Source organism: Alosa alosa, chromosome 20 (assembly GCF_017589495.1).
Source record: "Alosa alosa isolate M-15738 ecotype Scorff River chromosome 20, AALO_Geno_1.1, whole genome shotgun sequence".
Taxonomy (NCBI): Eukaryota; Metazoa; Chordata; class Actinopteri; order Clupeiformes; family Clupeidae; genus Alosa; species Alosa alosa.
The window spans coordinates 23,568,918-23,594,239 of NC_063208.1; the positions used below are offsets into that span (position 1 = coordinate 23,568,918).

Consider the following 25,322-nt stretch of genomic DNA (forward strand, 5'->3'; position numbering starts at 1 on the left):
TAAGCAGGTCGGAGTTTAATTCCACTAATAGGATACCAGCAGACAGGAACAGCAAGCTTGACTGAAGAAACATGTCCTACCTTAGGTTTAAAACTGTAAAGCTCGTCTATCCAGCGGGCAGGCACACAACATTAGGCTACCTGGTATTTCACTTGGAAACAAAGGCTTTCTAAAGAAAATGTGACCGGCAGACTGATCGCCAACGTTCACTACAAGATGTGTGTCACCGAAATGTCAAATAGCAATAATCAGCAAATGCGGCAAATAAATCCTTGGCAAAAAACCCTACAAACAATTCCTTCCCACGTTAATTACAGCGGCAAATAGTCTCTCCACTGCAGGCTTGACCCATAACGGTTAAGTCTTAACTTGAATGAAATAAGTATAACAAAACTGCAACGCTTAACATCATGTGGTGAAGCTTATGCGCCGCACAGGGTCTGAGCCCAAGCGTCTGCACAGGACATGGCATGACAGCTCCATCCACAAATGAAATAACATCACCGGGCTTTTTCAAAGACTACTTTCAACTCGATAAACAAACCAAATGTGACGAGATCCTAACAGTTTAGAAAAGCAGAAGTTGTCAGTTTTGCCACGCTATGGCTGTTGCTACAATGTTCAAAACAAAAGAGTCACTTACCTTGCCTCGTTCAAAATTGATGTTTTGACCAATTCCTCATGCAAAGAAACATTGCTCTGCGGATAATTCATCGATATTATTTCCTTTGAATGTTTGACTACATTCTTCTACAGATTATTTCTTTACAGACTGGTCAGATGTACCGCACCAGTGCTTCGATACTTCGCCATCGTATTGGAACAATTTGACACACAAGCCGGGGTCCTACACACTGCCAGACAACGCCATTGCAGGCAATGGGTGATGCTGCCATTGCCAAAAAGGGGTGTTCATGCAGTGAAATTATCAAGAGCCTTCAGGAACAGGTCGAATAAATACATTTTATATCACCAATTATAAATTCATACATTACAAAACATAAAACCATTCGGTTTTGCAACAATCGACGGTAATGACTGACGTGGTTTGGCCCATGTGACAGGTGTTTAACCCCATTTCTACCGATGGTTCGCTCCGTTAATCTGCACGGAGGAGGTTGCATCGAACTGCAGTCTGGCAAAAAAATAAATTAATTAATGAAAAAATACCAGCACATTAACTTTCCTTGCCAGTTTTATATGCTAAACACAGAACTTGTGGCAATTATGGATTGACAAATAAATTGACAAATTTGCCAGTAAATTGACAAATTAGGAGCATTTTGTGTGCAGAGAGATTTGGATGTGTGCATTAATAAAAACTTAGCAATCGCCTAGATTATATTTGTACTTTAAAAAAGGCAGGCACACATGTCTGAAGATCACCTCCAGTGACGTTCTAATCATGGTACAACAACCTTCCTCACAGGCAAAGAGCTGACTGGACATGTGATAGAGGGATGTGGTATAAAAGAGATCTTTGTGAAATAGTTTAGCCAGACTAAAACATAAACCAAATGTGAAGGAAGCTTCACAGCAGATAATGGCAAGCCTCTTGTTTTAGTAAATAGATTTGCGATTTCCCAAGTGAGATATGAAATCTGTTATATAAGCTATCTGTGTGTGTGTGTGTGTGTGTGTGTGTGTGTTTGTGTCTGTGTGTGTCTGTGTCTGTTTGTGTGTGTGTGTGTGTGTGTGTGTGTGCATGCATGTGTGCTTTATGTATGCACATATGTGTGTGTGTGTGTGTGTGTGTGTGTGTGTGTGTGTGTGTGTGTGTGTGTGTGTGCATGCATGTGCATGCATGTGCACTTTATGTATGCACATATGTGTGTGTGTGTGTGTGTGTGTGTGTGTGTGTGTCTCTGTGTGTGTGTGTGTATGGGGTTGTGTTATATGCACGCCATGCCTGTGTGTGCGTGTGCGTGTGCGTGCGCGTGCATAGATGTGGTGGGACTCAGTAATTATCTCTGACATGTGGTATTTGATACATGTCAAATATTCCACACAAATATGTTTTAAGATTACCCCCTGACTCATAGCCTACACTGCTTCTAACAACACAATCAGATGTGATTCTGGGAAGTTGCTAAGCAACCTAAAAATAATCTGGGAAGGAAAAAGGGGGCTGGTAGCAGGAGGCTGAGGATGCTATTTCCCTTGCAAACTGTTTGACTTCAGCCAGAAAATGGTACAAGATATAACTCTCCTTGAGGATGATGTGGTCCATGGTCACAGCGAACAGCATTAAATAATGCAAATATGTGCTTCTTTATGGGTTGACCAGCAGTGTATCATTGTCCTGTAGCTAAGGGTCCTTTGGCCATCTGTCTGTTCAGCTTCTCCACAGGGGATATTTAATAAACTTCATCAAGCTGTCCTGTTCACTCCTAAACTGACTGACAGGGGGAGGGGGGACTACAGACCTTATATTGGCGTGGGCCTGTGTCTATATCGCTATCAAGAAGTATTCTTCAAATGAGGGAGGGGACAAATATTAAAACATTCAGTGGTAAAACCCAAGAGACCGTGCCACAATTTGGATATTTTGTTGTTGCAGTTATTGATGCCTATTGAATCTTGAATTCTTGAATCTATCTCGACGAGTAGGCTAGTAGGCCACCTATAGCCACACAAATAAATCTAGGCGTTGCATTTTAAGTCTATCCTATGCTTTGCCCAGGATGTGATACTAAAAATCTTATGATCCCGTAGAAGTCCTCCAGCCCTGTGCACATCAGCATCTGCGCCAGATGTTCCACTATTGCTTCCAGCCAACCAGAGCGCGTCCTGCTCCCACATTGCGCTGGAAGAGGGCGGTGGATGGAATTCTCAAGGAAGATGTGTATCGCTGTCAAAATAATAGTGGTGCTCAACGAATAATATAGATTTTCCTGTAAATATTTCCTGAACTCACCTAACAATGGACACCGTCGGCGTTATCGTATGGCTTTATGTTGGTATGTATGAATTTAGTTCGACAGTATAGACGTATTGGTGCTTTTCTTCTCATCGTTCTTTGCAGTTAGCTAGCTGCCATCACCGAGTTTGCTGCCAGTCATCATTTAGTTTAGTAGCTCGCTAATGTTAGCTCCCGAGGAACATCAGCCAGCTACAGGATTTGACTGTGAATAATTCTACGCTCATAGGACGATCTCTTTGTTTCGGAACCAAGCTGAGTTAAACAATGATGTCAGCTAAATAACAACAACACGTATTGTCTTTTTGGGAAGTTTTTTGAATGGTCGAATAGTCTGTGTTAATTCGATGCAATTCAGTCCATTAGCTTGCTAATTATAGCTAGCTTGTCCTCCACTTTATCATCACAGATTCCCCCCAAAGCGGCAAGTGTAGCATTCGTTGTCGCGATAAAGCTTGATGTAACGTTTTTTCATTATTCATTTTTTTTTCATGCAGCTACATTTGTAGCAAACGTTTAACCAGCTACATTGTTACATTTTGGTTTTCTGCTGTAAGTGGCTTGGTGATGTCATTGCATTTTAAAAGCACTGCTGACGAAATTCACATAGTCTAATTATGGAAAAGATGAAGGTGTTTCTTACGGTAATTTATGTTTTGTGTATAAATAAAAGCTTGCATGGCACATTCGTCTGATGTCAAACATGGCGTTATGTCGTGGGGAAAGAGTAAAATGCAGCCGTTACTCAAGTATAAGCAGAGGTCTTCCATACAGACCGATGGTGAGTGGTGACAGTTTGCCTCATATTGATCCCGTCCCCCTCTTAAAACCCCCAAAAATCCCATCCAAACTACACTAGCTAACATGTTTGACCGTCCATAATCAGTTGCACAATGCCTTTTATGAGCTTGCTGCAGTTAAAACGCTACTAGAAAATACAGTCAAGATTGCTTTTGAATTTTCAGAAATAAGCCTAATGTTTGGTTGAAGTCTTCTGTGTATTAAAACTTAACAACTAATAGCACAAGCTTTAAACCACCCACTGAAAATGGTTCAACATAAATAGTCCACATCATTGGCTATTGTAGCCAAGACCTTATTTTGTCAGCCAGTCTTTACTATCCAATTGGTCACTGGTTTTACATTCATTAAAAATTATTTATTACCTTTGTCCAGAAGCTTAATGTTACATCCAATCCATGATCAAAATCAGTTGTTATTTGCCATAGTCTTGGGTTGTGACTGCACTAGTTGAAACCACACAATGACCAGCCACAGAACAGCCCAGTAAGTTTCACTTCCAGGAAAAGGCCCTTTGGACTGAGATACCAAAGACTGACGTCTCACTGCATTACTATAAGTTGCCGTGCCTCAGAGCAGTTAGTATACTTGAGTTAATTGTACTTGATAAACCACCACCATCCAGCTGATTCAACAGGTTGGTAAGGGGGCATCCCTACTGTCACAGGATGTCCCTTTTCTCTCCAGTGACTTTTCTCTCTCTCTCTCTCTCTGGGAGGTGTCCTGTCCAAGGTTGGGCCTATAAAAGCATAAACCTCGGGTTAGCCATTCCCAGTTTTGCGTCCTGAGGGAAATCTGTCAAAAGGAAGGCGTGTGCCTTCACCTAAACGGCAGTATTCACTTTACCGTTTGTGCAGATTGAGCATTAACCATTAATGGGTAAGCTATTAGGTGAACAGTGTTGGTCACCTGTAGGCTGATGGTATAACCACACAGTTGAAGGGGTTGTCTGCTTTACTTTACTGAAGTCCTTTTTTGTCGTCCCCACAGAGGAATCTTTACAGCTCTATCTTAGGTATCGCACACAAAGGGAATGTGGAACAGGTTCTACAGAGAACTACTGTATTTCTTGTTTTTGTTTGCACCTTTATTGTAAAGTTCCTAGTAAGATGGAAAAAAAATCCTCAGTGGATAATGTCAGTAGAAGTAATAGTGAAAAGGGTGTCACAGAAATGCTAAGGAGCCCTGTGGGGTTATAAGAGGACAGACTGTTGTGTAATAACTGCAGCCTCCCTTGAATAGTGAGAATGCCCGGAGCACCAAGGGGCTGACTGGGTGTGACAGCAAGCTCAGAGCACCATCTGCCCTAGCCAGCCGTTTCACATCTGTCCACCATCCCCATACCATCGGGCACGGATCAATAGCCAGCCTGGCTTATGGTCATTAACTGTATGATTAACCTGGCTTGCATACATGGGTCTGTTTTTGTTTTTCTAGGAACAGTTTTGTTTAAATGGAGCCAAATTTTTATTAATTTTTTAGTCTAGTTATTAAATTCCAAGTAAGAGATATACAGTATAATGTTTTTATTGATGTGCATATGACTTTGTTATTGCGATGACATGTTGAGGATTCATGTATAGTTTCTTGTAAAAATGTAATATAAAGCATGTTATTAAAGGAGAAATCCGGCAAGTTTTCACATAGATCTCGGTTTCTCGATGTCACGGACATGCCCCCAGAATGTAGCGCTGTAGCTGCCTGACTGCATTAGCTGCTGACTATAGCAACTCGAGCTAGGCAAAACCGATTGTTTTAGTTTTTTGTCGTACTGACAGTACTCGGTTACCTCGAGAAAAGGAGATATGTTTTGACAACACTTTTTCAGGTGTGTTTTATGGCCAAATGAACTTTCGGTCGGTCTTGGGTATTTATTAAGGTGCTATCCCACACCTTCTTTAGACTGATAGGGACTGATGATTGTCGCTGTTATCACTGTGGTTAGAATGGGACCACATAAAATATCAGTAGTCATTACGATACTATGCAGTGGTTTGTGCTTACAAGATGGGATCGGTACGAGCGTCCATTTTTTGAATTTCAAATGTAGAACTCCTGTAGAAGATTATGATTATGTATAGGGTGATGTATAAAAAAAGAACTACTATTGATTTGCAAATTAGGACTGGGTGGGGTGGTGGCTGCTTTTCGCACACTATCTAATCCAACCTCCAGAACTAATCCAATTGGTGGGTTTTAATGCTTGTGTGTGGGATGCTGCTTCTCACTTCTTCCCTTTGAACAACTTGACGTGTGTGTGTGCACGCACACGTGCGTCTGTGTGTAATGTGCCTATACTGTCTATATATTGTAGGGCTAGATGGTTAGAATGTCTTAGTGTGAGCATAGTGTGTGTAGTGAGCCTGTATGGTGCATGGTGAGTATATTGTGTGTGTATAGTTTGTGTGTGTGTGCGTGTGTAGTGTGCCTGTATGGTGCATGGTGAGTATATTGTGTGTGTGTGTGTGCGTGTGTAGTGTGCCTGTATGGTGCATGGTGAGTATATTGTGTGTGTGTAGTTTGTGTGTGTGTGTGCATGTGTGTAGTGTGCCTGTATGGTGCATGGTGAGTATATTGTGTGTGTATAGTTTGTGTGAGTGTGTGTGTGTGCGCGTGTGTGTAGTGTGCCTGTATGGTGCATGGTGAGTATATTGTGTGTGTGTAGTTTGTGTGTGTGTGTGCATGTTTAAGCAAAAATATACTTGTGTGTGTGTGTGTGTGTGTGTGTGTGTGTGTGTGTATGGTGGGTCGGGTGGGATGTGAAATCCAACAACAGTTTCAAGTCAGTCTTAGCCAAATATAAGCTAGAGCCATTATCTTAGAATCAGATCTTGAATGAGGAATAATTGTGCGTGTGGCGTGTAAGTGTGTGTGTTTGTTTTGAATGGAGCTTTTCCAAGAGAGAGTGGGTGTAATGGAGGGCAGGACGCCTGTGTGAGGTGGGGAGGAGAAGTTGGCTGTGGAGTATGTGTGTGTGTGTGTGTGTCTCTGTGTGTGTGTGTGTGCGCGCGTGCGCTCGTCTGGGAGTGTGACTCACCGCCTGGCCGATTACTGCCTTTTGCTACTCACTGCCAGCCAGTGACCTGAAAGACACATTGGCAGCACAGACACACACCCACACACTTGCACTGCTATGTACACTTAAATAAAGGAGCTTTCATTGTTCACATTACCATTGACTTGTTTTTCTGAATAGTGGAGATTTGACGTTTACTTAAAATGTAATTAATATACTGTATACTGTATTGTAATCCTTATTCAGTCACAGTACCGCATAGGGATGTAACACATTGCAAGTATATGAAGTCTTATGGTCAAAGTTTCATACATAACCATATACAGCAACAATAATACCACATTACATTTATACTGTACGGACACCAGCAGTGTGGTGGGACAGAAACTTCACTGGATAAAACTGAGTCCTGGGTGGACTAGCTGTATATAACTCCCTGCTCTTGTCCTCTCTCTCTGCACCAGTGGTCACCATTCTGTCCAGGTCACATGGGGACCGCAACGTCTACCCCTCTGCTGGAGTGCTGTTCGTACACGTGCTGGAGAGGGAGTATTTCAAAGGGGAATTCGCCCCATACATAAAAGCTGGTAAGTGTGCTGTTCCTCAGATCACATTCCCTGGCCTTTCCATGAATCTCATTTCATCCTGTTAGGAATATGGAAATGTCTTGCCTCTGTGTTGTCTTAAAATCCATATTATTGTTTCTGTGAATCTGTTGGAATCTCTTATTTACATATGGCATATACAATTAATAGAAAAATAATGGCGGGGACAGTTTTCAGTCATTAGAAAAGTGCTAAGCTACACTGCTTGCAATATTAATACTGGAACTGCAAATTCTTATAAAAATGTTCTCATACACCTGACAAGTTCAGTACGATTGGAATACCTAGGGCGTGAATGTTAAACAGTTCCCATGGGAAGGAAGCCCCAGGTATCGGTAGAACAAGTATGATATGTTGACGTGATAGATCATGTTTGAAGCCTTGTGTGCTTTACATGACTGACTGCACGCAGGTGACTCCAGTAACGACCCCATCACATTCAACACCAACCTGAAAGGATATCCTGACAGGCCTGGCTGGCTGCGCTACATCCAGAGAACTCCCCACAGTGACGGAGTACTTTATGGCTCCCCAACGGCTGAACACGTTGGCAAGCCCACTGTAATTGAGGTGTGTATATGTATATGTGCATGTGTGTGTGTGTGTGTGTGTGTGTGTGTGTGTGTGTGTGTGTGTGTGTGTGAGAAAGTTCACACATTTGTGCAGATATTTTCACATGAGTGAATGCTGGAGGGCCAGCCATTTCAGAATCACCATGCATCTTCTGGTCCTGATATGGTGAGGCTATGATTAGAAACCAGTTGTAGCAAACACCAGAACTCCATTTTGAACTCTACAGCTGTAGTGATAAGCACAGATAAGTAAAAAAAAACATTAGTATAAGTACATTTCAGTGTTCCATTTCCTCTTAGTGCAACAGTTTCATTATAAAGCTTTTATCCTGCCAGCCTTGACTATTCTGTGCCATTTATTGTTTAGGGTGATAGCTGCTTATGCCTGTATTGTGGACCAGTTTTCCCAGTGGTTTTTCGGTGGGCATTTCAGAGGCTTTAAAACGTTGTCATTGCTCCCATTCCTTTGGCTTTGAGAAGGCGTATTTGCATCAAGCTCAGACGAGGCCTGCGACCCTACCCATGCACACACTATAAGCTGCCTGGCCCTGATCTGGGCTTAAACTTTCACCCTTATGTGTTGCAGATTACAGCCTACAACAGACGCACTTTCGAAACGGCCAGAAACAACTTGGTCATAAACATCATGGCTACCGAAGGTGAGAGTGTTGGTATTTTGAGTTGAGGTCACACTTTACATGAATGGAGTCCTTACATATCACATTTCAATTCATTATTTAATATAAACAAACTTTTCACCTTCCTTTTTTTTTTCAGTGGCTACCATGCCTTTGTACAATCTGTAGTCACATTTTCAAAACTTGTGGCCATACCATGTTTCCATGCCATCATATTTCATGTGTTTTCATGCAATAAGCAGTCCATTAACACATTTCTAACATTCTTACATTCTTACATTTTCTTTACATTCTACACAGTATGCCAGAAATGTAAACGTAATGTTCTAAACTTGAATTATAATAGAAAGCCTATTCTTCTGCAGCAACTCAAAAACTAAATTGAAGGACCTGATAAGCATTTTTGAACGAACAGATTATTGAGATCATTTAGAAACTGTAAAATAGATCAACCATAGCTACCACTATCCATAACAGCTTTGTACAGCGTGTTTACATTGTACATACAGACTTTATTGTGAATTTGTACCGCAAATAAATTGTGTCTTTAAACACCAAGGTTGTCTTGAGATGTCTAACCATCTTCATAGTAAATACTGAGCAAGATATGTGACAACAGCAGAGGAGAAATTTGGTCCACATAAAAATTTGAGAGATACGAGACTCTTTTTAGATGTTCTTTTCTTATTGGGTTGTTGATAAAGCATCTACTACAGCAATTCTATCAATTGCATTTTTTCCCCTACTGAACATTCTTTATAGCCTGGAAAATCCAGACCCTGGTAATCTAGAAAGATTAAGGGTCTGGCCACGAACAATGTAATGGCCCAACTCGAGGGGAGGCACCAAGCATGCATTTGAAAATCTCACTGCACGCAATTGGATAACACTAGAACAATGTTTACTCTGAATGATTCCGGATAATTGTGAGCAACATGTTTTAGTTATTTATTTCTTTATGAGATTTTAATTTTTCTCAAAATAAATGTTCTTCCCTTCAAGGTTGTATTTTTCCTCATTTTTTTCATTGTGAGATTACAATAAATCACCAACAGATTATTTTTAGTCAACTTTAGCAGAGGTGCCAATACTGTATATAATATGATGATTCTAAAACAGATAGTTTGGTCCTTGATTATGACTGAATCGTGTTCGATGCCGTTGTAAAATCCAGCACAAACATACACTTTGACCGCATTTCGTTCTATATTACTGCGCTACCACAACTTGATACAAAAGCCGGGAGTAGCTGTGTCTCGACGTTGCTCAGCAACCATTCTGATAGAGGAAATATATTTCTTGCCAGAAGAATGATTATCTATGAATAAATCGTTACATTTCTCGTTGCTGAGCCTTTATTTTATGAAATCTTGCCAGATATGTAGTAACCGTTTTAGAAAAGCAATAAGCCACTCGAGTCCGTGCCTAACAATGCCCCTTAGCTGTTCTAAAATCAGTGTAACCTACGGCCTCTCGGGGCTTATTGCTTAAATGAAGGATAATGAACAGGTATTGTGTCTTCTCTTGACTAGATCTTTCTTTTCTCATGTCTCATGGTCAACGACAAAAATAAAGGCACTACTAAGTAGTACTTGCTTGGGAATGAAACTGATATCCATAGCATACTTCCGTAGCAGTTTTGCTATGGTGGCTCACTGATTAACCTTATTCAGTGTAATCCTCTGAGCTGTACTATTGTTATTTTTCAAAAGGATTTTCAAAAGAATAGGAGTTGTAATGCTTGATGTACAGTATAATGTGTAACATGTATTGTGATATGACACATGCACTGCCCAGGCCCAGCCCTAGTGATTGATGGTGTGGCTGCTGCTGAGGGTAGTGGCCGCTGAGCAGCATTCTGGAGACCTCGCTCCGACCAGCTGTTTGTGTGCCAGCCCTGACCTCACTCTGACGGCAGCAGCCATCTGCCAGCGGTCGCCTGCACTTCGCCTTACGTCACTTCACTGCGGGGCAGACAGCAGACGCTCTGGATGGGCAGATGCCTGTCACGCTGTGCCCGCTGATCTCGCCCCACTAAAGGCAAGGCTGTCTGGTGTTTAAGGCCGAGACTACCCAGTGGGGAAACTTGACTGACAAGTCCGACAAGCCATCAGCCATGTGTTCCCCAGGGGGATGGAGCTAGCTAGATCAAGTGCACCAGCAGGGACGTTGTGGAGAATTACGGGCAATGACACCAATATTCACCACTTCTGCTTTTATAAAGCAGCGATGCCGTGAGGACACTGCCACCTCAGCAAGCTCAAAATATCAAAGTTGTGCTACACAAAGAGGGATATACCTTTCAGTTGAAGGACGTCAAAGTTGAGTTACAAGCTACCCGTGTCTTCTCATCTGCACAACATGTTTTTTCATGTTCTGCATCTGCATGTGGTGGTTCCATCACTCTCTCTCTCTTGCCACTGTCTTACCTTTTAATGGTCTTCTTTTCATTTGAATGCCCTTCTCTGTTCCAGAATTTCTCTCTTTCTCTTTCCCTTCTCTCTGCTTCTCCACCTCTCTTTCTTGCTTTCCTCCTGTCCTTCTAACCTTTCTCCATCTCTTCCCTTTGCAGAGTTTCCATTGCCCTATCAGGCCGAGTTCTACATCAAGAACATGAATGTGGAAGAGATGCTGGCCAGCGAGGTGCTCGGTGACTTCCTGGGCGCCGTGAAGAACGTGTGGCAGCCCGAGCGACTCAACGCCATCAACATCACCTCGGCACTGGACCGCGGTGGCCGCGTGCCACTCCCCATCAACGACCTCAAGGAGGGGTGAGTTACGCACTGCTGCGACACATTGACACCTCCCCCACACACACACATACATAAACACTGACAGACTAAGACAAACTTGACAGTCTAAATAAGTTATAATGGTCAGTTCTTGAGCCAGTACTAGTTTCAAAAAGGTTATATTTTCTTACTTTTAATTTAATTTAAACTGTGATGTTGGAGAGGGATATTACTGTAAGATGTGGTAATAAAAAGGAAAAAAAAACAAGGAAGTTTAGATCTTAGCAATCTAAAACGCATGGTCACTGGCGAATAGCTTAGGGGTTTGTCCAGTCCACATTGGGTGGTTTTGTTATCAAACGTCGGGCGCCTGGCGCAAAAAGGTTGGTCTTATGTTTCTTAATTAGTCATGGGTGTGTTTTGGGCATAACATCCTTTAAACCAATGAGAATGACATCTGTCATTCCCTTTAACATCAAACGGCGTATCGGTATTTTGATAGTCAGCGGCACATTTGAAGGAATCTGCTTGCGAGACCATATCGAACAGGTATTCCACTAAACCATGCTTTACTAAAACCTAGCAGAGTATAGACTACACGCATCTGCACTCATCTATTATTTGAACTCAGGCAAAGTGAAACTAACTTCACTGCGATGTCATAGTCAACGACAAAACAGTTATACACAGTTAATTTCTTTCACTATTGACTTGACAATGGGTTACCATTGGAAACATAGCCTGAAAAAAGCAACACTTACCCCAATAATGTTCGAATGACTGAATAAAACACAGGACATTTATCCTGCAGAGGAGTTGCTGCTTACATCTCGTGACAGTGCATCTTCAGCTTTCGCTATAGACCAGGTTTTTCTTGGTCAGTGGTGTAATGCATTTTAGATGGTGTAAAATAGTGATTTTTACATAATGCACCAGACCACAGGTCGTTAAATGCCACACCCCTGAGTGCATTGTTCAAGAAAAGAGACCCGCATGGCGAAAAATTCGAGTGTAAGATAAGAATACGCTTTGCTGGGTCAAAATTAGGGCCCATTTTGTCCCTGTTCACATTGCTGGTGTTGAGTTAGCATTACTCAAGCTAGCTGCCTTAGCATGTAACTACCATGCAATTTGCTGCAGTCAGTGGCAGTCTGACAGGCTCATCAAAGAATTCCCCTGACAGGTGGAAACAAGCTGTCTGTTAATTATTCATAATGCAGTTTTGGAAGATAAAAGCTTCTAGAGGATAACTGGCAGGCATAGACTAAGTGGAAACAAAACCCATGTGCACGGACATCCTGCTCTATGCCTGAGGTATATTTGTGTGTGTGTGTGTGTGTGTGTGTGTGTGTGTGTGTGTGTGTATGTGTGTGTGTGTGTTTACTTTTGCCCCTCTCTTAAATTCAGTGTGACTTACAGTGTGTGGGTGAATGTACACCGATGTTCAGATCTGTCTCTGTATGGTGAAAGGTGGTAACCTAACTCTGCAGTCACACATCGTAAATGACGAGCATTTAGTGTGACTGAGTGTTGTGTGACGCGTGTGACTGCAAATGTTACCTGACATCTCTCTCATCCTCTCCTCCTTCTGAGGCATGTATATAACTGTGCCTGTGTGTGTGTGTGTATGTATGTATGTGTGTGTGTGTGTGTGTGTGTGTGTGTGTGGGTGGGTGAATGTGTTCACTGACCGCCCTATCTCTCTGTCTGTGTGCGTAGTGTGTATGTGATGGTGGGGGCTGACGTACCATTCTCATCTTGCCTGCGGGAGGTGGAGACGCCTCAGAACCAGCTACGTTGCAGTCAGGAGATGGAGCCGGCAATCAGCTGTGACAAGAAGTTCCGTGCCCAGTTCCACATTGACTGGTGCAAAATCAATCTGGTGAGCAGAAACGCATGTATACGCACAAAGAGCATGGATGCAGTCGTGCAAAACACAGGTCATAAAATGTGCACAGTTCATTTATGTGCACAGTTCCACATGAGCTGCTGTGTGTGTGTGTGTGTGTGTGTGTGTGTGTGCGCGTGTGCACTTCTTGTGTGTTATTCATGTATCAATAAAGGACATTTTTGATTTTTTAGTCCTGTGATCCCTCCATTCACCTCACTGACGTCTTACAGGTGGACATCACCAAAGTGGTGACGGTGTATCGCGAGCGGCCCAACCCAGGGCCAGGCGTACTGCCAGACATTGGGGAGTACGACCCCCCGTCCGAGGCCCTGCAGAGCCGCGACTACTTCTCCGACTTCGTGGTGACGCTGGCCGTGCCGTCGGCCGTGGCCCTGGTGCTCTTCGCCGTCCTCGGCTACGCCATGTGCTGTCGCCGCGAGGGGGTGTAAGTGGCCATGCCTCAGTCAGCACATCGTGCTGTCTCGGGTTGAGAAGATATGCATACACACACACACACACACACACACACACACACACACACACACACACACACACACACACACACACACAAACACACACACACACATAGTCTGTTTTTCTCAACTCACACACTTTGACACAATGGAAAGTTATATTGATGCGCTAAAGAACAATTGCACCCATTATGCTCGTACGGGCTCAAAAAGAGAGTTTAGCTTTAGCAATGCCAGATGGGAATCGATAAGGTGCTAGACAGAATACCTGAAAGAAGGAAAAATGATGTTTCTAGACCTCTGTGTCTGAATCTTAGGAATACCCAGGGCTCCCCTGGTCAGAGGTGAAGGGCCAGAGTTTTAAGTGATGTCACAGGAAAGCAGCTCATCAAGCATCCTGCCATAGTCTGCACCGCTCGTGTCTGCTGAAAGTCCTCTGGAATCAGCGACATGGCTGTCCATCCTGTACCCATCGCAATGATCAGCACCATTACTGGCACATACATCAACAGATTGAGTTCAGTCTGTTCCATGCATTTGTACATCGTCATTTACCCAATCAGCCGGAGGAACCACCCACCCCACCCCCAACCCCACCATCCCAAAGCATACCTCATCTCTCCCTCAGTGTGCCCGTGTTCTCCCTCCCATTCATTCGCTTTTGTGTGGATGTCTTTTTCAACTATTAATATTAGAATTTTAATTCAGTAATTTTGTTTTGTTTCTAGGGAAAAAAGAAACATGCAAACACCAGAGTAAGTGTTGCCTCTCCTGTGGTTATTGCCTCCTTTTTTTGGATTTTGTTTTTTGCTGATCTATTTTTTTTATTTGTTCATTTTGGATAGGTTATCTTATAGGTGTTATTTATTTATTTATTTATTTATTTATTTATTTATTTATTTGCTTGTTTTACCTGTATACATTTATGTCATCTCCAACCCTCCTTGTGATGACATCTTCATATCCATCAGAATCATTCATACAAATCTGTTTCCACCTTGCCATCCTGTTGGCAGCTGCTTAAAGCGAGAGGTTTTGTTTAGTACATGGTTAGAACAGCATCAGGTGCTAGCCCATCTAATAGAAGGGCATGAGAGAGAGAGAGAGAGAAAGGGAGAGAGAAAGAGAGAAATAGAAGGCTCTGCTCGCCTCTGCTTGTTTCTGACCTGTCTTCTTCCTGTCTCTTGTTTTTTTCCTCTCTCTTGCTTTCTCTGTCGTGTTCTCTCTTTTCCTTGCCCTAATGGTGCACCATCTCTTGCTCTTTCGCTGTTTCACACAGACATGCACATGTTCTATCTCTCTATCTTGTCGGTCTTTTTCTCTCTCAGGACAGAAATATGTTTTAGAACAGCCTCTACTCGATGTGTAGTGGCATGAACTATAGGATGGTTGGTTACACATTCAGTTCAAGAAAGATATGAACAGTTCTCTTAAAGCCGATGCTGGTCTGGTATTGGGGCCATGCTGCCTGTTAATGTGAAATACATGTGTGCTGACTCAGCAGTCTGGTGTCTAAGACTTCCCCTCCTTCTCCTTCTCCTCCTCCTCCTCCCTGTCTCCCTCATTTCTCCACACCTCGTCTTCCTTTAGCATCCAGCTGGTGCACCATAGCTCCATCCAGAAGTCCACCAAGGAGCTGAGGAGCATGTCCAAGAACCGCGAGATCTCCTGGCCTCTGTCCACGCTGCCCGTCTTCCACCCGGTCAGCGGGGAGGTGGTGCCGCCATTGCACCCGGACAACTACGAGACCACGAGCATGCCCCTCATGCAGACACAGACGTAAGTGTTGTGCGCTGGTGGGATTGTGGGAGGTGGAGTTTTATTCTAGAGAACAGTAATCTCATACATGTAGGAAACCAGAGATGCATTCAAATTTGACCAACAGTGGCGAACGCTCGTGGCAAATATGTTTTCTCTGAACAGGAACATTTGAACGATTTGATGTAAACATTCCATTGTAATGGTAACACTTTGTCAAGCTCATGTCCAGTTCCACTGTATGTTCATGGATAACTACCCCCTCAGGCTGTTGGCGAGTGTTTGGGGCCCACTGGTTAGCACTCCGGCCCTGTAACCGGAGGGTTGCCGGTTCGAGCCCCGACCAGTGGGGACGGCTGAAGTGCCCTTGAGCAAGGCACCTAACCCCTCACTGCTCCCCGAACGCTGCTGTTGTAGCAGGCAGCTCACTGCGCCGGGATTAGTGTGTGCTTCACCTCACTGTGTGCTGAGTGTTTTTCACTAAATTTTCCTCACGGGATCAAAAGAGTATATATACTATACTATACTATATTATACTAAATACTAAAGACAAGGGCAAACGTTTGCCTATGTTTGCGAAATTGAACGCACCTCAGGGCTATCTGTGCCCCTGTGACCTTGTAAGAGTTTTTATGCCAGCTCATAGTTGTCTGGATGGAAAGGTTCTAATATTGGAAGAGATAGAAATGTAGGTTACTTGTGGTTTACTAGAAGGATTGGACTACTGAGATTGAAAGTGGTTGTACATCTATTGATGTGCAAAATGACAAAAATGATGGATGACAAAATCTGTGTGATTAAAAATATGAGGCTCAGAATTAATTCGGCTATTATATTTTCCCTTTCAGGAATTTACAAAATCAAGTCCAAATACCTCAACAGCAACCTCCCGGTGAGTAAAATAATGAAATAATGAAACATGATTTATCCCTAAAAATCAAACATTAATACTGTGGACATATGCTGTGCAACACAGTCACTAACATCAACTTCTATCCATTTATTTACTGCTAACAAAGGAGATAATTATTGTATGTCAACATTTCGAAGGCTGGAGGCAAGTATATGGAATATTAATTCAACATGTCAGGTTGCTTTTCTGAAATACCTGCTGGTTCGTCCAAAATGAACATAGAGCACAGATGATCATTTTAGTCATCAAAACTCTTTTAATGTAATGGTATTAATGTATCATATATTGTACTTGTATTTGTATTATGGAATTGACTTGATCCACATTCTTTTTCACAGGTAAATGGTATTCCTGAAGAGAGAAAAGTGGCAGAAGCACTGGACTTGTGATCTGGAATTCCACACTTAGACTTTGTTTCTTTTATTAATTTCATGATTATGTTTTATTGCATTTGTATTATATTCGCTCATGCAATGCTAGTATGCATGCATTGCAGCCTATTTCCATGCTTTAAGCACTTTGGTTCAGGAATGCCAATGTGGAGTCAAGTTGTAAATACTAAATAAACTTGAATATGATTCACAATAGCTATATTCAAAAGAGGGGGTATTTTTTATATGTATATTTTGCCATTGAAGTTAAGTTGGCCTTATTTGTTTTGTGACTATTCTTGAACAATATCTACATCATGCTTGCTTGTTTTTCACTGGAACCATAGCATAAAGGAAGTGAGATAAGCAGGAAGTGCCTCTGTTCTCTTTTAAACATGAGACAAAGCAGACAGTATCCAAAAAGCAAAGCAAAATAAACTAAACAAATGTTTTGTCAATGCTAATTGATTTGTTCTCACCCCACTTATTAAAAGATTTTTGAGGAAGCAGCTGTGTTGCCATGTTCTCCTTCCAGGTCGTCTCTGATAGAGTGACAGACTGAGAGGTTGGTATAAGGACATCAAAGTGCAGTGTACGAGTGAACTTGTGTTGTTGTCCCTGTATGAGATAACCATACAATGTATTTATTTTAATTTGCCCTCTGGTGAAGATATAATTTTCTATCACAATAGCTGCACCCACACAATGACAAGATTTGGGGCATTGCTAATATGATTGTGCGATTGATGTGTGATGTGTTTATGATGCCAATGGACCTCAACGTATGCATTTGTTTGTGTGATCACCTGCAGTAAATACAAACATGACAATGCAAGTGTGTCACTGCACCAGCTGTGTGTTTGTTGTTGTGCACTAAAACTGAGTTTGGTAAACCGTGGCTTGCACTTTGCTGTCCTTGATGTACAGTGTCAGATGGAGACAAATTTGTGTACTTTGTCTTGACAAGGACAGAGGGTGAGACGTGGATGTATGCTATTCATTTTTACTAATGCTTCATTTAAAGTCACACTGGAAAAGTTCTATGTTAAAGCTGTGAACAAACATTGTACAGGATAAATAACTGTTCTCACATCTATTCTATAACAAGAATACTGTACTATCACCAACTTGCAAAAAAAATGTCCTGTCAGGACTGCATGAACAATTTACAATAATCTTGTGTGATAGGTAAATAAGATGGTGTTGTGCCTATTGAAGCTTTGTGCCCGTATAACATCTGGATATTTTAAGTTTTAAAATAATCCTTCCAATGTCTTTCAATATGCCCAATTGGAGATTATTGCTTTTCTGAGGAAGACCTCCTTGAAATTTTGGCTTTTGCCTCTGTTCTCACGAGTCTGTATCTCAAACCACATACTTCCGTCAGTACACTGCAAGTGTGCACTGAGCACTTACTTCTATAGTGCCCACTTTTCGATGGTTAGTAGGCTATTGTCCCAAAAGAAACACTTATATTAAAACACTTACCAGAAGTGATGCTCATTGGCACCTGTTTAGTTTGAGTACCCATTGTTCCACACTGAACTTTTTGACACTGAGCTTTTTCCATTATTTGCACTACATACTTAAACAAAGTATTTAAAGTGTGCTAGTAGGCGGTTTGAGTCACAGCAGTATGTTAAAATTGCCATACCAATTTTAGGCCTATGTAGCCTACTGCCCCATATCATCTCAATAGGGCTTTTAATGAATTTAATCTAGGCTACCTTATTATAAAACATAATAAGTAAAATATTTGTCATATTTTAAGATATACATTCTTATATCCATTTATCATCATTGTAATTTATACATTTCTTTCAACTCAAATGGTATGCCCTGTTTAAAGTTATGGGGTGGCATATGACAGGGACATTGCTTTTTATTTGTACAATGAAACGCCCCAATAGTATGGCGGACACTAGTGGATACCTCTTCCGGGTTTTTGAATCTGCGTCAAGATACGTCACTCCATTGCCCCTCTAGTGTTTAATCTCGATGGCTAAAGGTCATATTAAAGACGAAAAACGGAAGCAACTAACGTAAGGTGGACCAAAGAAGACTCCAGAGACTGGGAAATGTTGTCAATTTAAAAGATTTTGTTGGACTGTTCAGTACACGCTTGTCGTGCTAGATGACATTCGCTGAAGTCTGAACGCATGCATTGAGGTCACTAATATTTCTTATCCAGCTCAGAAACGTTAGCTTGCGCTAACGTGTCATAGCCTGAAAGCGAAGGATAGCGGGGATGCTAATGGTTGTCAGCCCAACTGAGGTATGTATTTGGCTAGTCGATTCAGGGTCAAGTTTTAAATACTTGGTCATTCCACCTGAAAAGTTCCAGAGGTTGCTTCATTTAAAAGAACTGCGTGAATGCTCTCGTGCAAGGGCCACTTATGGCATTATTTCAACACATTTAGATTTACACCGAGATAAAACTTGGCACAATTATTTGTAACAGAGAGTACTCTTCATGATGTTGGCTAGCTGGCTAGATGAAGTGTTAAAGTTACAGGACTGAACAAATGACCTGTACGTTACTGTTTTCATTTGCGAGAGTTTGGGGTAAACAGAAAAAGATTAATGGGACTCAGTAAATTTGATGGTTTGGACTAGTTATGACCTGGAATGAGCAACAATGTCAACATTGTTACACAGAGCTGTTGCATACAGTAATTGTGCAACATTGATGCGGGTTTTTTTGGGGATAGTTTATTTATTACCTGAAACTAACGTATTCTTATCGCCCAGGTTAATTTGTGATAAAAAACGCATTGCTTTTAACAGGATATGTTATAGATAGTATGCCTAAGTTTGCTTTCACAGGGCACCTGTATACTTTGTGATATGTAGCCTAAAACGATATTGAGAAATGCACATTATAATGTATTATACATACCAGAGGACTAAGTTTAAAAAGTCTCTTGCCCAACTTTCTCTAGTCTGCACTTTAATAACTAAGCTTACCATTTCAAATAGTAAATATATGTTTGTATTTCTTTTCATTTAGTATGTCTGAAATCCAAAAAAAACAACACAATAATTAGACTAAGAGTCTCCATACCCCAACTGTGATGTGTGCATCTCTAACCTTCCAGCTGCCAGATTGAGGTTAAAAGTCAAAGGTCATATGACAGGTCCTCATCCCTCTTTTGGCTCTGACCCACTTCAGCTTTGCAGACCCCACTGGGTCTGCTCATACTCCCTGTGCCTGGGCTGAAAACAAATGAAAGACCATCTGCCCAGTGCTGAGGGTTTTTTGACTGGCATTGTGTGAAAACAAGGCCTCAGATGACCTCCATGACCTTCAGCACAGCATTGCTTTCTCTAATGTGTTGAATGTTTACACATTTTTCTACATTTCACATTTGGGTGGCCAGTCTTGACTCACAAAACAATCTGAACGCGACAACAATGCAGAAACAAATAAATCGGCTTGTTTTACTTTTTTATTTATATTTTTTATTCCCAGGATGGACTGAAAAACAAGAACATTCAGGTCAAAGTTCACGTATTAGCATTCCCATTTCAGATGTCTGATTGGTATTTTGTTAACTATATCAGTTATATCCAAATGGTAAATTAGACCTATTGCTTTGAGTCAGCATTAATTAATAACTGACCCGACACATATCCTAGCTTAGTATATCAATGTTTTTGTGGTATCTGTAGCCTAATATCTATATTATGAAGAAGTCTTGAAGGAGAATAGTAATGTGCAGATCAATATGCAGAGGCACTTCCTGCTTATATTTGTTGCAACATCATAGGGTGAGCTTTTTGTTTTGTGTTGAAAAGTGTGTGTGTGTGTGTGTGTGTAGTACAGGACACACCTTCTCATTTCAATGCATTTTCTTTATTTTCATGACTATTTACATTGTAGATTCTCACTGAAGGCATCACAACTATGAATGAATGCAAAGTTATTTGGCCCACAGATTAATATTTTTGTGAAGTTATGGCTTGCTGAATATGGTATTAAATTAAAACAAGCAATATATATATAGTTATATTAATATATGATATATATTAATATATTTAACATTAAGATGTCTGTTCTTTCGCTTGCCTTTTTGTAAGCTTGTAAGTCATAGTTTTTTAAAGATGGGTTTGAGTTATGCCAGGGGCGCAGCTACCCATTTTTTGAGGGGTATGCAACAACAAATTGGCGCCCCCCACCTCCACCCAAAAAAAAAAAAACACAAACCACTAAAGTAAAACAAAAGGCCAACAATGTATTACACATTATTATTTTTAAAGAAATTCTGCCGATTTGAACTTGAATTTCTCATCGTCACTTTAAGAGAGTCTAAACGGTTCTCATAACGTCCTTTTGCCAGCTGTTGCTCACAAAGGATAAGGCTGATCCAACTCTAGCCTTTGTTTGCACCACATTGACATCACAATATTAAGTTATTACAAGGAGTCTTCATTGTTAGGAAAAGGAAACGTGTAATGAGTTGTTGTTAGTGTGACATTTCTGTTTGCAGTTTGCCATTAAAAGTGCAGTATGAGCATGGTAGCCACCTAGCTATCTGAATGGAATAGGCTATGTTTCAATCGGCATATGCTTAGCAAACGCTAGTTAGTCTGGTAACATGAATAACATGAACATGAAACGTGTGCCTCCAAGCACAGATGTCACACTTTAAATCCTACCTGTTGCTTTTCACCATCCACTTATTTAACTACTGTCGCATCCCTTGACATGCCATCTCATTTTCCCTTTCTTTTTCTATTTTTAGCCCCCGACAGCTTTTTTGCTTTATCCATCTTTGTCCATAGACGAAAACTCTTTGTCCATAGACGAAAACTCACTACTCACCTGCTCAAGTACCTGTTTACTCAGCGCTTACGGCGCCCCCACTCCCTCTTCTATGTCAAAATTCTATCATAGAATCTTATGAGATAGGGTGCCTACTCTAGCCTGTTAGTCCTCTAAAATGTTATTTAACATTAAGGAAATGCAGAAATGATTTAGAAACATACAACAGTAGCTACATATAGAATATACCAAATATATTATTATTATTATTTTTACCATCGCTTTGGCGCCCCCATGGTGCTGCGCCGCATATAGCGCATACCCACTTTTTGCGCCACTGAGTTATGCATTGGGTAGAGCACACTCTTCTTTGTATAGACATGGTAGTCAGTTGAGGTCCCTCTTTGAAACTGCTCCCCCGTCCACATGAACCCAGGTTTATTACAGGGTTCTCACAGATCAAGGAATTTCTGGAATATCATGGTATTCTGGAAAGTCTATTCCAGACATGGAAAGTTTTATCATTTTGGGGCAAAATCATGGAATATCAGGAAATTTTGTTGTAGCAGTTTAAACTTGCAAAATGCACTAATACAAATTTACACTCATAATTTGTGTATGGTTTATAGCTTCACTGCTTGCTTGAGTAGTTGTGGTTAGCCCAACTGTGTTCATTCAATGCCCATTTATTCATCTCCCGCTCTAAAAAAGTAAAAGATTCTTGACCGCTACGGGACTGTTCTGAAATCTTTGATCATGTATTTTACCCTTTACTAAAGTAAGTCATGAAAATTCAGTTTGTTTTCTCAGGGAAAAGTCATGGAATTTTACATTTCACTGAATTTTTCTATGTGTTTTAGCCTTTTGTGCTACTTTTTTTTTTTTTTTTTTTTTTTTTTTTTCAATTGTCTAGGTGCTGCTAAGTCTAATCATTAGCCTAGCTCAGTGATATTCAACCGGGGTCCGCAACCCTAGGGGGTCCGCAGAGGTACTGCAGGAGGTCTGCCAAATTATTTCATCTGAAGCATTTTTCCTTATCCAAAAATTCAAAACATCCTATAGGCTACATAAACATAAACAGAACGCAGAAAGATGCTTTCTATTCGTTTAAAAAATAACATACAGTTTCAGACTCATTTTAAAATGGATTCAATTCATTTTTTTCCTCATCAATATACACACAATACTCCAACACTCCATTTTTTTTAATACATTTATAAAAAATAATAGACAAAAAATAAAAGACTGAAATATTCCATTTATATAAATATCCAGACCCTTTATTATGATGCTTGCAATTGAGCTCTGGTGCATCCTACTTCTATCAATGGTCCTTGAGATGCTTCTTCATCTTGATTGGAGTCCACCTGTGCCTAAATGAATTCACTGGACATTATTAGGAAAGGTACACATCTCTTTATATAAGGTCTCACAGTTGATGGTGTATGTCAAAGTGAAAACCAAGCCACAAGGTCGAGAGAATTGTCTGTAGACCTGCGAGACAGGGTTGTGTGAAGACACAGATATGGAGAAGGATACAAGAACATTTCTGCAGCATTGAAAGTGCCCAAGAGCACGGTAACATCCATCATTCTCAAATGGAAAAGTTTAAAACCACCAACAGTCTTCCTAAATCTGGCTGCTCAGCCAATCTGAGAAATGGGAATCTAATTTGTCATAATCTATTTTATCTAGGCCTATTAAAGGTGCACTATGAGTTCTTGCATGATGTCACTTCTGTTGACATTCAAAGTAAACAAAACATGAAGGGCCTTGGTCAGACATGTAACCAATGGTCACTATGAATGACATCTAGAGTTCCTTTGAGAGGATGAGAGAAGTGTAAAGAAGGACAAACATCAGTGCAGCTCAGTGCCTTCAACATACGTCGTTTGGAATTTTGGCCAAATAGTTCAGTCTTCATGTCGTCAGACCAGATGATTTTACTTATCATGGTCTGAGAGTCGTTCAGGTGCTTTTTGGGAAACTCCCGGCAAAAATGGCTTCCATCTGTCCACTCTATCAAAAAGGCCTCATTGGTGGAGTTCTGCACTGATGTTTGTCCTTTTTACTAAGTTCGGCAAGCTTAACTTTTCATGTCATAAGAGTAACTAAACATAAGTCACACCAAACATTCTATATCAGTTGTAATACAAACGTATTTCGTACAGCTAGATAATTATGTTATACTGAAGTTCAACAGTTAGCTAGCTAGCAAGCTAACCATTTTACATTGGAGATTATTGGAGTTAGCTACGTCCTCAACATCGGGGTATTGGAAACTAATTAGGTTGGTAATGTACATAGTTTCGACATCAGTCAGTTACATATACAGTACATATTTCTTCATAACCGTTGTATTAGTAAAAGGATTGAATGTCCTGTGCTGTGAGTTAATAACTAGACGTATGTATGACTGTCTTTTCCATTGGTATAATGATGCGCTGTTAGTACATGGGGGGGGGGAGCATGCTCTGTTTTGTTTACTTTGAATGTCAACAGAAGTGACATCATGCAAGAACTCATAGTGCACCTTTAATAGGCCTAGATAAAATAGATTATGACAAATTAGATTCTAATCAGATCCTAGAATTCCAATTAATAATCAGAGGTGTGTCTAAGTGTGATGGTGTTTTGATGTGATGTCACCTATTTCGGATATACACAGGAAAGATGTTATACTACCGTACTTGTGTTGCAGGTAGCGGATTTCCCACAGTGGCTGACCAACAAACAAGCCTATTTAAAGCAACACCAAATAACTTTTCCTGTCGCACGCACGCTATTTGTTTATCCAGCACAGGCTTTGCAAATTACGATGTCCAAAGACAAGGTAGAATATGTTGCATGATTTTACGAAAGTATGATTTATTGCGACATTAGATGTCAAATTTGTAGTTTCTTATGTCTCATTCCATCAAACTACAGATCCGCTACCCGATCTGGCAAACTTACATAGTGCGGTTATAGCCGATAGACGGCAGCGAAGTGAATGCAGAAGTGCCCTGTTCACCCTGTTACGAGTTGATGAACCACTGAAACGATTTTGGAAACATTATTTGAAGGCACAAAAAAAACTCTTTGTTGTTTCTTTAACATGACCCATCATGACAGGGTATAACAGCCCCTGGGATCTCTAAAGGCTCTCTTCAGTACAACATGTGCTGCCAGTAGCCTGAATGCCCAATCAAAGAACCAAAACAACCTTCATGAGGAACAAGTAGGCTTCTTTAGTAAGTACTTATGCCCTGTTGATAAGCAAAGCCAGTAGCCTGAAGGTCCAACCAAAAAACCAAAACAACCTTCATGAGCAACTTTAGTAACTTTAGGCTTCTTTAGTAAGTACTTAGGCCCCGTTGAATGTCCAACCAAAGAACCAAAGACAGCAGAACACATCACTAACAAAGCAGCCTTTGCTGAGTTAGGCCCACGACAGTGCAAGAAGGCTAAAATGTTATGGACACGACAAATACGCTTCCCCAGTATATACGGTTATGAAAGCAAAATCTCATTTCTGATAGTGAAAATGAGTTCAGTGATGTTTAGTTGTGCTAGTGTATCATATTGACATGCTGTTGTTGTTGGCAATGTGTTATAGATCCCCGCTGGCTGAGGGCAATCTGTGGCTGTAAACATCCCTGATTGGAAGCTTTGTCACACACTCTTTGGCTTTCAGTCAGATGTTTGCGGCTGCCGGTGGCTTCTTTTACCTCATGGAACAACAATGCTCACCCTCCTGCTGGCCTCCATATCCAGTGTTGCCTTCCGTTGAAATGCTAAAAAAATAATTTTTGAGTAGTTGTGCCTCATTCAGTTTGTTGTTGTAGCTTTTTTTTCATGGTTGTTAATTAGTCCTTCAGCCAACCT

The 25,322-nt window shown here is 41.1% G+C and overlaps 2 protein-coding genes and 1 long non-coding RNA gene across 7 annotated transcripts in view; 2 read left to right on the top strand and 1 right to left on the bottom strand.

Annotated features, from left to right (window-relative positions):
* Positions 1-870, bottom strand: part of ppp1r9a (protein phosphatase 1, regulatory subunit 9A) — a 46,733-nt gene extending 45,863 nt beyond the window's left edge. The window contains 1 exon segment of the mRNA XM_048229297.1: positions 644-870. The gene's annotated coding sequence lies outside the window, so the exon portion shown is untranslated.
* A 1,919-nt stretch (positions 871-2,789) lies between these two features.
* Positions 2,790-17,196, top strand: sgce (sarcoglycan, epsilon). 5 transcript variants are annotated; one of them, XM_048229298.1, is made up of 13 exons: positions 2,790-2,960; positions 3,594-3,701; positions 7,202-7,324; positions 7,755-7,912; positions 8,501-8,573; positions 11,125-11,323; positions 13,004-13,166; positions 13,406-13,620; positions 14,377-14,403; positions 15,239-15,427; positions 16,255-16,298; positions 16,426-16,463; positions 16,658-17,196. In XM_048229298.1, exons 1-13 carry the CDS (start codon positions 2,924-2,926, stop codon positions 16,706-16,708), a joined length of 1,425 nt encoding a protein of 474 aa, XP_048085255.1. In that variant the 5' UTR covers positions 2,790-2,923; the 3' UTR covers positions 16,709-17,196. The 5 variants fall into 5 exon arrangements, with proteins under 5 accessions (XP_048085255.1, XP_048085258.1, XP_048085257.1 ...); XM_048229301.1 differs by lacking the exon at positions 16,426-16,463; XM_048229300.1 differs by lacking the exon at positions 14,377-14,403.
* Positions 17,197-18,704: 1,508 nt separating this feature from the next.
* LOC125285322 lies at positions 18,705-20,134 on the top strand. Its single transcript, XR_007192013.1, has 2 exons — positions 18,705-18,965; positions 19,863-20,134. It is a non-coding gene; the product is annotated as an uncharacterized LOC125285322 (long non-coding RNA).
* The last annotated feature ends 5,188 nt before the right edge of the window (positions 20,135-25,322 follow it).